Below are 13,669 nucleotides of genomic sequence, written 5' to 3' on the forward strand. Positions count from 1 at the left end.
ATTTTGGCACAACGACACCATCGCCTGCGGTGGTAGTTTGCCTCCAACTGGCTGTTTTCGATTTGTTTTGGTCGGTTTTATACTCATCCTTGTGAGAAAACACGTTAACGGGACTCAGTTGGCTGAAAAAGTCGAAAAATAAAAACTTATCGGCAACGAGATTTTTCAGTGAAACGGCTCCGCCGGCTCACCTTCGCGGTTGGGTATTTTTCTTCGGTCAAGCTGTAAAACACAGAATGGTGAACACAATCGTGGAAAAATCACACGAAATGAGAAACGAGAAGGGGCTCATCGAATGCGATTTTTAGTTTTATTTTTGCAACGGCGCAACCGGGATTTACCCGCAGTTTCTGCCTCATCTACCGTTTTTTTTTTCTCCAAAGGCCATGGGGATGTTTAAAATCAAATTCTTATTGAATAGAAGAATTTTTACCTTTATTGGCAGTCGAAGATGGTTCTGGTGTGGCGGCGGACGGTGGTTGGCTCCTTTCTCCGGTGACTAGTTTTTCTTCTCCGGCGGAGGGCTAGCAGCTAGAGTTTAGGTTCGGTATAAAGTGAGATATTTATATCCATCTCCCTTGAATTTGGATCGTTTATTGCATTTGATCTCGACTGTCCCATCACATTTAAAAATAAAATGAATATACACCGTTCATTGCGATTTAATCTGAACCATACGATCGTATTTAAAGAGGGAATGAATCGGGGCCGTTCATCGCGTTTAATTGCAACCGTCCAATCGTGCCTAAGGAAGAAAAGAATCCGGACCGTCCACGAGCGCAGGAACGCATCCGAATCGTCTGATCGTGGGCACGCAGATTGCCAACGTGGCCTTCCATGTGGTATCGAGTCAACGTGTCTTACCATGCAGCGCGCTCTGGTTCGTCAGGACTGCTGATTGGGCGGTCTTACGTGGCTTATTTTTTCTTAATTGTGTTTTGACCTTCAGTTTCTTATTTTTCTTTCAAAAATACCCCACGAACCCAAATTTTTACTTCTTTCCCAAAATTGTTTTATACTAATCCTATAATAGTAACTGTTTGATTTCACGAACGATGGCAGAATGTGTATAGTTTATTTTGTGGATAACCATTAATGTGCATTTATAAATGAGGGTTCTCCATTAATACAAAAATAATCAATTGAAAAATACAATTCTTCTTTGAATGACAATATTTTTAACAAACTCAATCGAACTAACAAATATATAATAATGAATCACTTTTTTTCTTGATTGGCAATAAAATGAATATAAATCGATAAAATATTACAACATGAATTAATACACGTCATTTTAAACATAAATTTAACGAAAAAAAGGAACGGACAATCTCAACCAAATAAAATTACACGAGGTCACTAGAAGACATCATATGCTATTACAAATAAAATTTAAGAAAAGAAAGAGGATAATTAGATGTGCCACCCATGAGTTTGTTCAAGTAAACCATCAACTAGCTTGCTTGTGATCTAGAACTTTGATTGGAGATTGATTACAGCATTTTTCTCCAACTGAAAAGCCTTGGCAAGAATGTCGCTGCTAATATCAGGTGTAGATCCAAACAAAGAGTTGGCAATTGTAATGACACCAGGATTCTGGCTACTAAGAGCAGCAATTGCAATGGCATTACTGTGTCCCACGTTTCTCTGGAAATGGACAAGTCCGACAGGGAAAACAAACACATCACCCTTGTTCAAGATCAAAGTTGTAAGTTTGTTTTGGGGGTTTGATGTTACAAAACCCACTTCGAGGCGACCTTCAAGGACTGTCAAGATCTCAGAGGCACGAGGATGGGTGTGAGGTGGGTTAATTCCCCATGGTGCATAGTCAATACGAGCCAATGAGATGCCAAGAGTGTTTAATCCTGGGATTTGGGCCACGCTCACGGGAGTCACCTTAGAACCGACAGGGTTGGATGTGTTGCCTGTCAAGTGTAATCCACTGAAGAAGAAATCGTTGGCCTGAACAAGCTTGGGATCCTTGCAAGTGAAACCATTCACCAACACTGCCATCATCGTATAAATGTAGGAAAATAAGTTAAGAATGTTAAAAACTTGTGGATATAACTCATTCAAAGATTTACATTGCATGCACTTATATGTTGTTCACACCCACATAATATACATATATATATGCATTGAAGAAAGAGAAAGCCGTGAAGGTGTTTGTATATATATATATATATGTATGTATGTATTGTTCATATGTACCTTGGCTAGTGGGATGAGCAACACAAAAATCTTGAAGAGGGCTATGATCGGCTGCCAGGGACACAACCGTGAAAGAAAGTGCTACAAGTGTGAGGAAAAGGAAATGAACGTTGGCCATTTGACAATGTGTAATCAATCAGTTGAAGCTATATATATGTATATATATATTGAAGGATTTTCTTTCTTAGTAAGAAAAGTGAACTGAAAGTAGTAGTTATGGCGCATGTACATGCTGCTTCTATTTATATCGGCTCCTAAGCTGAGAAAACGTGTGTAATCAATAAGTTTGCAGCTTCACATGCCGCCCAACAACTTCAAGACTTGGTCGTATTTTTCATATATATATATATATGTATATATACACATATATGTATGGCTGTCGACTAAAATAAGGAAAAGTTTAAGTCTGCAATATGTGGACCTCTTCATATGCCGTCCAAGCAGGCAAACACTCAAGTCAAAACATCACGTATTTATGTGTGTATATATATATACTTCAAATTAATCTGAAACATAAAATTTCTGCCGCCTCTTCTTGTCTTATCTTAGAATTTTAAGTTGATTTTTAGTTTCAGTCTTCGTAGGAAATTCTCTGATTTGCTGCCATATGTGTATGTATATACACGGATGGGTACAGACAACTTCCTGCATACCCTATTAAAATTTATAATTTACGTACATATAATATAAATATATATGGTGTATATGATATTTTGTATATATTAATTATGTGTATATTAATGGGAAGAAATGGTGAAATGCCCACTTGTTTAGTAGAAATCCAGAAGATATACATTATATGTGAACCACACAGTTCCCAGCCCCTCTTAATTTTTTGAATTATATTATTTATATAACTATCATTGTATATATATATATATATATATGCAAACAAAACATTCTTAGTTCATAAAGTTTATATTTTTTTCAATGGGAAGATATGAATTTAGAAAATAAGAATTAAAAAACATTTTATACAATAAACAGTGCATCAGTTTCCTAATCAAAATACAAGCATAGAAGACAAAAATCACAGAGCCGTTTAAGAGTTACAGGTCTCAGGCATGTGATATGTCTGCATCTACCCCCATTACAATATTCACCATTCAAATTTAACACAAAGCATATAGTGGTAAAACCCACCCATACACATATACGAAAGTCAAATCTACTTTGACCTCCCAACAACATAAACATCATAAACCACTCACAGAAAAGATCTGCAACAAATTTAAAATTTTCAGATCAAACTGAAAAATTACAGGGTGATTTGACTCCCTCAAGATTCTTCCAACTCTTCTTCTTCCTCGTATTCGTCGTCAGCAGTGGCATCCTGGTATTGTTGATACTCGGCCACCAGATCGTTCATGTTACTCTCCGCCTCCGTAAATTCCATCTCATCCATTCCCTCGCCTGTGTACCAGTGCAAGAAAGCCTTCCTCCTGAACATGGCTGTGAATTGCTCGCTCACACGCCTGAACATCTCCTGAATCGAAGTAGAGTTTCCAATGAATGTGGACGCCATTTTCAGACCCTTTGGTGGAATATCACAAACACTAGACTTGACATTGTTAGGAATCCACTCAACGAAGTAGGAAGAGTTCTTGTTTTGGACATTAATCATCTGCTCATCAACCTCCTTAGTACTCATTTTACCACGGAACATGGCAGATGCAGTCAAGTAGCGACCATGGCGTGGATCAGCAGCGCACATCATGTTCTTGGCATCCCACATTTGTTGTGTCAATTCGGGAACAGTAAGGGCACGGTACTGCTGTGATCCTCTTGAGGTCAAAGGTGCAAACCCAACCATGAAGAAATGGAGACGTGGGAATGGGATGAGGTTAACAGCAAGCTTCCTAAGGTCAGAGTTTAGTTGTCCAGGAAACCGAAGACAACATGTGACACCACTCATTGTAGCAGATATAAGATGGTTGAGATCACCAACTAAAGAAAAACCAAGTTAGATCGTATTCCATCCAAGATTGTTCAACGATAGAAGTCAATAATTACTCAAGTTGTACAACTATACAACAGCTTCGTTCAATTAAAGCTAAGAAAAATCCAATATAAGTTCAATCAGACAACACATTATCCTCTTATTTATGGAGGCAAAAAGGGGATGGGTAATTTGTGTCGGGTCCATGCATGAGCAATAAATTCAGATCTTAATAACCAATAAAAGGTAAAAGACTCTTAAACAACCAGCTTCTCCTTTCACAAGAAACAAGAATGACTAGCCACCGACCCTAACAGGAACAGTTTTCTACCAAAACACCATTATCAAATTGTTGCCAGTTAGTACACTTAATATATCACTTCATAGTCTATCTTAAAAATTTGAAAACAGCAGAGATCCTTCAAACCAACATCGATTATCAAAATTGCGAGCTAAAAGTATAGAACTTACAAGTTGGGGTGGCAAGCTTCAGAGTTCGGAAGCAAATATCATATAGAGCCTCGTTGTCCAACACCATGCATTCATCAGCATTCTCAACAAGTTGATGAACAGAAAGAGTTGCATTGTATGGCTCAACAACCGTGTCTGAAACTTTTGGAGAAGGGAAGACGGAAAATGTCAACATCATTCGATCCGGATACTCCTCCCTGATCTTGGATATAAGAAGAGTTCCCATGCCAGAACCAGTGCCTCCACCCAATGAATGACAGACTTGGAATCCTATTCCAAAGTTAATCATTTAAAAAAAAGATAAGGTGAGTTCAAACAGTTCAAATCATAGCATGATAAGCAGTATTCCTGCTGGCATTTAGATGGACAAAAAGTAAAAGAGAAACGAGTCACCCATAAATGTGGAACAGATATGAAGCAAGATAGACACAGAAACCGAAATCATAAGTGAGCAAAAGAAAAACAAAGCCTGTAGTACATAAATGGTAGATCTAAGTTGAGATCTTTCTGGGGCATTCAACATAATTTTCTTACATCCAAATTTCAGCAAATGAACTAACCTCAGGGAAAACATATGAACTGAAAAAAACGCAATATAAGGGCAGATAAGAATACATATAACCATTACGTGAATAAAACTTCCATTTGTAAAACGGAAATCCACGGATAACCTATCAAGACAAATATCGATGAAGAAACAGAAACATGATCAGATCAAAGACAAGAAATTTTTCTCCTGATTACAGACAAGTTAAGAAAAATTTTTAGAAATTTTTATAACCCAAAACGGAGACAGATGAAAAAAAAAAGAAAAAGAAAAAAGAAAAAAAAAATTCAACGAAAAGCATAAATATCCCACATCATTTTCACAAGATCTACTCCAAAATCATCAAGCAAATTCCAGATCCAGCGAGTAAGAAAGAAAGAAACTTGACAAACGACATATGAATCGGAGACTCACCCTGCAAGCAATCACAATTCTCAGCCTCCTTCCTGACAACATCGAGCACCGCATCGATCAACTCAGCTCCCTCCGTATAATGACCCTTAGCCCAGTTGTTTCCCGCCCCTGACTGACCGAAAACGAAGTTATCCGGCCTAAAGATCTGCCCGAACGGCCCAGATCTGACCGAGTCCATGGTTCCCGGCTCCAGATCCATGAGCACGGCGCGAGGAACATACCTGCCGCCATTGGCCTCGTTATAGTAGACATTGATGCGTTCAAGCTGTAGATCTGAATCGCCACTGTACTTTCCGGTATGGTCAATGCCGTGCTCGTCGCAGATCACTTCCCAGAACTTGGCTCCGATCTGGTTGCCGCACTGGCCACCTTGGATGTGCAGGATTTCTCTCATTTTTCCGGAAAAGTGAAGGAAAAGTTTTGGTTGTCCGGAGAGAGCGAGTGGAGGAAAGGATCGATGGATTCGCGGGAAATGGAAGGTGACAGTGAAGAAGAAGAGGACTTGGAGATATAAAGGAGGGATTTTTTTTCGTGGGGTTAATTTTGGTCTTTAAATTTTTGTTTTTAGTTTGAATTTTTTTTATTGGTAGCCTTTTTTTATTTTTTTTAAAATTTTAATTAATTAAAATCAATCTTACGAGTCGTAAATTCTATTTTTAATTATTCTTAAATTAGAAAATTATTCCTTTTATCAAATATCTACGAATCCAATCCCACGATCTTATAATAAGAACAATAGATTTTTCTCGATCAATCCCACTATCTCTTATTTTTTAAGAATTAAAAAATTATTTTTTTAAGTTTAAATTTGTATATTTAGAATCTGGGTTCTTCTACTTTTATAATTATATTCAATTTTACGCCTCGAAATTTTTATTTCCGAGTAAACAAAAATAAATAGGAAAGAAAAGTAAGAGTGTTACATAGGTTGTAACTCAATTTTAAGATTAGCAAATGATTAGATTCAATAAAGAAAAAGTTATAGTAATAATATAATGTAATATTATTATTTTATTTCGAAAAAAAAAAAAACTTTACCCATTATCTCTAAGAAATCCTTAATCCCAAGCCCATTAGTTTAATTATCGAAACACATTCAACCCGTTCTTCCGTTAAGAAAGCTTAGCCCAAATCCTAAAACTTGCCCAAAACTTAGAGGCCCTTTTCTTGAAAAAGAAATGGAGCAAGCAAGTAAGCTTTCTTGAAAAAGCCATGAATACTAGGCATGGAGGGTGAATCAAAGCTAAGAAAGAAACTAGGGTTGCTTAAAGTAGTGGTTTTTTTCTTTAAAAAAAAAAAAAAGAGAGGGTGGAAAAAGAAGAACTAAAAATGGAAGAAGGAGAAGGAGAATAGTAGGAGAAGTTAATAAGGAGTTCTGACTCTATATAAGTGTATATTTATTATTGCTAAGTTTTTTATGTGTACTTAACCCAATACGTACTATATTTTTTAATAAAAATTTATATATTATATTAATTATTTGAAATACATATATAAATCATAACACAACTTTTTAACGATGACACCTGAGAATAAGTAATTTGACTCGAATATTCTCAATTTTTTTATAAAATAAAAAAATATTAGACTGTTCAGTTAAGAAATGTCAATTGCATAGGTTATTACTTATAGATGTTTTTATTATTGAGTTTTTCATAATATCATATTTGCTTAAATCTAAAAGCACAAAGAAACATCTCTGCTCTCACATTATGTGTGTGTGTGTGTTTGTGCGGGCGTATTTGATTGTCTCATGTGTATCACAATCATAAAACTTTAGGTGTTTCTTATTCGTTGTTTCTGATCCTATTTCATCTTAATTGTTAATTAAATAAGTTAAATTTATATATTGGATTTAGTAGAGATAAATATTTCTCTTCTACGTGTTCATATACTTTTAAAAAATTCAAATATCTGTGAGATAAATAAAGATATAAGAATTTATCAAATGAACTGTACTCATTCATATACGTCAGAAATTCACTAATAAAAAGTGATTAAAAAAAACTTGAACTCAATTTATACACTGATGAATATAAGTACGATTGAAATTTCTGAGAGTTATGCATTTGTGTATATTAAGATCGCAATAAATAAATAAAAAAGTTCGAAAAACAAAAGAGCCTTTTACTTTATTTCCACAAAGCCTATAAATAGCCAAAAGAAATTTGGTTAATCATCATTACCATTTCATGCTTCTCCCTTTCTCTTCTTTTTCTACTAACAACTAAATTAAAGTAATATTAAAAAAAGATCGAACTTTACAATCATCCACCCGAGCTTATTGGATCCTCATATCCTATTTTATTCTAAAACACAAAACCCTAACATGATTCTAGTCCATCTCTACTTTCTTGACTTATATTCACCCATTAAAGATTATTTATATATATATATGTATACACACACATACATGTATATAACTATTTTTTGGTAAAGAACTAAGATCTTATCTTATCTCTCACAATTATTGAATATATGTTCTTGTTATTTTGAAAATTTTTTGAGAAAAGAAATATACAAAATAAAAATATTGTATATAACCAGGAAATCAATATTGTAGATAATTGTCATAATCTAGTGAGAAAAAATAAAAATAAATCAAGTAAAAATGTTTATTTTTACTAATTCTTTATTAAATTGGCTAAAAGAAAGTTTTACACTTTACTTGAAAGTTACAGATTTAAATATCACTTAAAATAATAGAGTTTGTGACTTTATAAATGTACTATAAGAAAATTTTACACTTTACTTGAAAGTTACGGATTTAAATATCACTGAGAATAATAGAGTTCATGACTTTGTAAATGTATTGTAAGAAAGTTTTATATTTTACTTGAAAGTTACGGATTTAAATATTACTACAAATAATAGAGTCCATGACTTTATAAATGTATTATAAGTAAAAATATTTATTTTCGTCTATTCGTAATTAAATGGGCTAAAAACAAAATTTACACTTGAAAATTACGTGTTTAAATATCATTGAGAATAGTAGAGTCTATCGTTTTGCATTATGGATTGATGGTTAAAAAAACTTATAATGTTTGATTTAATAATAAATAGACTTTAGTTATTATATATTGATTGGGTTACAATATTCAGTTCAATTAAGCCACGATGTATTCAAATAAAAAATATTTCATCGCGATTAGGTTTTCTTAATTTGGATTAAAGTGACAAAATCAATATAACAAGTTATAAAATTATGTATAGTGGACATGAAATTAATCTACTCATACGAATAATCGATTTAACATCAAATTATAAGTAAAAATGAGATTTTTTAAAATATAAAAGAACCCTTACCAAAAACTAAATTAAAAAAGTTATACAAAATATATTTTATAATTTATAAATAATTAATATACATATATATATATATATATTCTTTTGAGAGAAAAGAATAACACCATAGCACATGATTCATATCACATGTTACAAAAATTAACCATGAAAATAATGTGAAAAAATTAGACTCATGATTAATCACTAAGTAGGAATCTTTAGAACAAAAGAGTATGTGATATTCTATATGAAAGATGCATTTATATGTGCTGTAATTATATGTGTGTGTGTGTGTGTGTATATATATATATATATATATGTTTTAGTACAATTTTCACATTATATAATATTAGCATGTATAAATAACACATATTTTATTTTGAATAAAGTTTTACCACCTTTGAAAGTACCTTTTGTTGATCCAATAATCATATCAAGTTGTGTAGTGGGAATAAATTGGTATCTCCTTTAATTTTATTAAACTCTTATTACAATAATAATAATAATTAATTAATTAATTTTAATAAAATAAATACTTCATCACTAAAATATAATAATAATAATAAATAAGAAAAATGTGAAACTCATGCTCAAAACTTCAAGTCCAAGATTGATCATTATATTATATATATATATATGTGGTTTTTATATTTTTACATTATTCTAATATCAAAATTACAATATACTTTTATATTTTAATTAAATTAATTAAGATTAATCTTTAATTATCATATTTTTAAATTCTATTAAAAATAAAATATGGGCAAAATTTATCCTTATCTTAATATTTTACAAAATGGGTTGATTTAATTGACTTTCATAATATCTTAAAATATTTATAATTTATTTAAAACATAAAAATTAATTATAATATGATAAAAAAAATATAATTCTAAATTTTGTCCTTAGAATAAATAGTGGCCTTAGTTTTTGTCTATCGACATTAGGTTTGATAGAGAGAGTTCAAATAATTTGATTGTGAACAACTATTGAAAGCTACATTTTGGTGTGGATACTACGTGTTGTTGAAAAAGTTAGGTAGGTTATAAAGTATATAATTATTAAGAGAAGGAAAAGCTAATTAGTGGAAACATTTCTTATTCTATTAGATATATATATATATATGCAATATACTTAAATACTAAGTTTTATACATTGGGTAAGGTAGACTAAGGAGTGAGTAACATTTCTTACTCTATTTCATAAGTTTGAAAAAATATTTCTTATAGGATCGAGTAAGAGCAAATCAGATACTAAATAAGTTCGAGTGTAAATATCATTCATATAAAATATTAACCGTTTTTAAATAAGTAATATTATTTCTTAAATGTTACTTGACAGTACTTTAGATGTCACATTTATCATTGTTGCTACTACCACTCCGTCGTTAATACAATTCTCGATATTGTTGTATTGTCCACCACTAGCTCTACTTTGATGTTGTTGTATTGTCTACCACCATGACCACTATCATCAAAGTCACTGTTATATTTATTATTGTCACCACCATTCTCGTCATCACTATTGTGGTCTCCGCAACTACCTCCATCGTTTTAGTCATCGCCCCACCACCACTGCCTTTCCACCATTAAAACTATCACCCCACTCTCACTGATCCTTAATCGATGTTGCTTTCTTCATTGTCCTTTTTGTCATCGAACCACCATTTTATTGCAGCTGCTACCATTGTAAACTCGATCATCACTAATGATATTATTACTGTTATGTATGTTAATACTGGTACTGAGTAACTGTATTCACACTTTTTGTTATTGTTGTCACTTCCATTGTTGTTTTAATACCATTATTATAGCTACTATCATCATCTCATCTTTATGATTATTGTCGTCACTACTAATTTGTCTTCATCGCCATCGTTAGATATATTATTACTATTCTCACGATAAAATATAACATTTTGTGCCTGAATCTGCTTAAAAAATATATTACGACAAAATAATTACCAAATTGACTGAAAACTTTCTGCTTAAAGCTCTAAGAAAATTTGATCTTGAAGGCTCATTTTTCTTTCAAAATTTCTTTTATCCAAATATTTTAAAGATATATATTTTACACGAGGATAATAAATTTAAATTTTATTTTTATAATATTGTCTACACTAATCAAATTCGTAGTAATTAAGATAGTAAATATATTTATTTATGAATTGGATTTTAACTTTTACGGTCAATCAATACGATCTCGTATAGTTCAAGAGCTTGTATTAAAGATGTACATTTTACTTGCACATAATGAATTTCAATTTTACTTTCAAAACATGATTTATAATAATTAAATAAAAAAACATACTATATATATATATATGTGTGTGTGTGTGTGTAAAAAATTAAAAATTAAAATTTTTTTTTATTTTTTTCATCATTTGTAGTAAAAAAAAATAGAATTTAATTAATGGGTTATAACCCATTAATATATAATTAATAAATTATATAGTTGAAATTAATTATATATTATAATACAAAAATTTTATATAAAACAAAATTTTACCTAACAGATTTAACACCCTAACAAAATTACCAAAGTTGACAACTCAAATCCAGTAAAACTTAAAACTGTAAAAAAAAAAAAAAAAAAATTACTGAGAACAGAAAGTAACAGAGAGAAAAAAAAAAAACCGTAAAACCCCAGAATTTCTCTCACGCGTCTCCTTCCCTGTCATCATTCATTTTCTCACGTCTTCCCACTCGGCCCCGTCTGATTTCCAAACAGCTTCATTTATAATTAAGCTCGGACCACCATGTAGGCCATTACCGTGACCTTCTCCACTTCAAAACCCATCTGAATTTCTTTCCGGTGGAGGCATCTCGGAGTTTTTTTTTTTTTTTTCCTCCATGAAAATGCCTCTTCCATGGAAGAAAGCTAAGGTGGCCAAGATATCTAAGCTTGTCGCCGACCTTCATGCTCCCAAACACGGCGGATCTCTAGTGGTGGAGACTGGTTTTCCCACCTCCCTTGTTGATCTCTTCGTTAAAAACCGGGATCGTCTCAAGAAATCGTCCAAACGCAAGCACATTAAGCCCCTTGAGGTCCGTACTTCGAATTCCTCGTGTACTGCTGCTTCACCTCCTACGCTGCCGCCGCTTCCGCCGGAGCCGGTTCGTGCGTCTGTTTCTGTGGAGGACCCAGATCGGCAAGTCAAAATCAGTCAAGGGGAAGAGGAGGAAGTTGGTGGAGCCGTCGGGAGTTTCGTCGAACACAAGGCGTGCGAGGAGAGGAGCGTGGTTTTGACTGCTGTAAAGACGTTCCTGGTGGTAGTTCTTGCCATGAGCACGAAGAAACTGGTCCTGGCGATCACAATGTCGGCGTTCCTCCTGCTTTTCCTCGAGTGTGTAATGGCTCGTGTGTTGAAATTCCTGGGTCCGTCAGTGGATGCCGAGAGGGTCTTGAGTTGTTTGATCCAGAGATTGTCTGTGAAGAAAAGTTTGTTGGTATGGTTCGGAATGGGACGATGCGAGGATTCTACAAACCAATCTACGAACCAATTGGTTGTACAACAAGATGAATCTTGTGGGTTAAATGAGGGAATTGAAATGGAAAGTTCTGTAGAGGGGATTCAAGCTGAGGAAATTGTTGAAGAAAGTAGAATGAGGGAACTGGAACGTGTTTCAGTTGGTGGAGAGAAGAGAAGAGAATGTATGAATATGGCGAGGTTTATGGAAGAAGAAGAAGAAGATAAGAAAAACCCAGTTTTGATTTGTAAATCTGAACGTAGCCGGCGTGCCAAATTCACATCCAAGATTGTGCATAAGTTTGTGCCCAAGAAGCTGAGACATGTGAGGAAGAAAGGGAAGGAGAAGAAGGAAACTGAGCAAGAAGCCAGTTATGGAGAGCCTGCTTGGTTTAACAGATTAAGTACCATTGAAGAGGAAGAAGAGCATGTCATTAGCGGTGGGCAAGAAAAGGATGAGATTTTACATGCATTAGTTGAAGAGATAGAGCAGGAAAGATGCAAAGGGGAAGACTTGAATGTTAGTGGGAAAGTATTGGGAGTTGAAGAGAAGAAGAAAAGTGTTGTGCTTGGAACAAATTCTCCTGTGTATCTAATTCTTTTGCTGATTGTGCTTGTGGGTCTTTTGGGAGGTAAGGTTTTAGCTCTTGTACTCACAGTTGGTTGGAGTTGGATGCTATGGATTTTTGGGAAGATGAGAAAGAGTGGAGATGCTTATTGTTCTCTTCCAATCTCTAGGTGAGATTGGTAAAGTTAGGTTTTTCTTGTCTTCTCTTGTTTTGTGAAGATGATGGTTTCAAAGATTGGAATCCGGAGAGATACACACACATACAAGTTCCAACCTTTTTGTTGGCAAACCAAATGTCAAAAGTATTTTACTCTGAATTGTAAATTCTTTCTACAGATAACAAGTTACAAAGTTGAATTTCTTCATTGCTTAATTTTGTAAATTTGAAGTGTTGCTCTGCAACATGACATGTACCACTTGGTTAATCCACTTCTCTTATAAAAGATCCATAGAGCCTTGACAGTTCAATTTTCTCAAATGGGTTTGCTCCTTTTTGCCAAATTAACCCATGATTGCTGGTAAAATAGCTCAGTTGTTAAGGGTTTGATTATTTTAGTATTTTTAGTCGGAAAAAATAACGATTTTAACACGGCTAAATTTTTTTAGTTGAAATAGTTACGAAGGATTAAGATTCGAATAACCCTTCAAATGATAAAATTCAATCAATTAGGGGACGAAAATCGCCGAGATTGTGGTTTCGGTTGGAGTTTTGGATGATGGATGATAAGGAATCATGGGTTCATCATCTTTATATCTCATTGG

General features: G+C 33.5%; 3 protein-coding genes across 3 annotated transcripts; 1 reads left to right on the forward strand and 2 right to left on the reverse strand.

The window, feature by feature from the left end:
- Window positions 1-1,206: 1,206 nt before the first annotated feature.
- Window positions 1,207-2,461, reverse strand: LOC110807611 (putative germin-like protein 2-1). The gene is made up of 2 exons (XM_022032778.2): window positions 2,212-2,461; window positions 1,207-2,006 (listed from the first exon to the last, which is right to left on the reverse strand). Exons 1-2 carry the CDS (start codon window positions 2,327-2,329, stop codon window positions 1,471-1,473), a joined length of 654 nt encoding a protein of 217 aa, XP_021888470.2. The 5' UTR covers window positions 2,330-2,461; the 3' UTR covers window positions 1,207-1,470.
- Window positions 2,462-3,156: 695 nt separating this feature from the next.
- Window positions 3,157-6,098, reverse strand: LOC110807617 (tubulin beta-5 chain). Its single transcript, XM_088211941.1, has 3 exons — window positions 5,583-6,098; window positions 4,622-4,891; window positions 3,157-4,158 (listed from the first exon to the last, which is right to left on the reverse strand). Exons 1-3 carry the CDS (start codon window positions 5,974-5,976, stop codon window positions 3,491-3,493), a joined length of 1,332 nt encoding a protein of 443 aa, XP_088068067.1. The 5' UTR covers window positions 5,977-6,098; the 3' UTR covers window positions 3,157-3,490.
- Window positions 6,099-11,490: 5,392 nt separating this feature from the next.
- On the forward strand, window positions 11,491-13,375 carry LOC110824646 (ethylene-responsive nuclear protein / ethylene-regulated nuclear protein (ERT2)). The gene has a single exon (XM_022055182.2). It carries the CDS (start codon window positions 11,723-11,725, stop codon window positions 13,079-13,081), a length of 1,359 nt encoding a protein of 452 aa, XP_021910874.1. The 5' UTR covers window positions 11,491-11,722; the 3' UTR covers window positions 13,082-13,375.
- The last annotated feature ends 294 nt before the right edge of the window (window positions 13,376-13,669 follow it).

This window comes from Carica papaya, chromosome 9 (assembly GCF_054855325.1).
Source record: "Carica papaya isolate Zhongbai chromosome 9, ASM5485532v1, whole genome shotgun sequence".
In the NCBI taxonomy this organism is placed as follows: domain Eukaryota; kingdom Viridiplantae; phylum Streptophyta; class Magnoliopsida; order Brassicales; family Caricaceae; genus Carica; species Carica papaya.

Excerpts from the sequence above, each read along its gene's own strand:
- LOC110807617 (XM_088211941.1), bottom strand. The coding sequence starts at position 5,976 with ATGAGAGAAATCCTGCACATCCAAGGTGGCCAGTGCGGCAACCAGATC. Across the intron at positions 4,892-5,582 it reads GAATTGTGATTGCTTGCAGG|GATTCCAAGTCTGTCATTCA; the intron begins GTGAGTCTCCGA and ends ACTTTGGAATAG. Across the intron at positions 4,159-4,621 it reads GAAGCTTGCCACCCCAACTT|TTGGTGATCTCAACCATCTT; the intron begins GTAAGTTCTATA and ends GTTTTTCTTTAG.
- LOC110824646 (XM_022055182.2), top strand. The coding sequence starts at position 11,723 with ATGAAAATGCCTCTTCCATGGAAGAAAGCTAAGGTGGCCAAGATATCT.
- LOC110807611 (XM_022032778.2), bottom strand. The coding sequence starts at position 2,329 with ATGGCCAACGTTCATTTCCTTTTCCTCACACTTGTAGCACTTTCTTTC. Across the intron at positions 2,007-2,211 it reads TGCTCATCCCACTAGCCAAG|TGTTGGTGAATGGTTTCACT; the intron begins GTACATATGAAC and ends CGATGATGGCAG.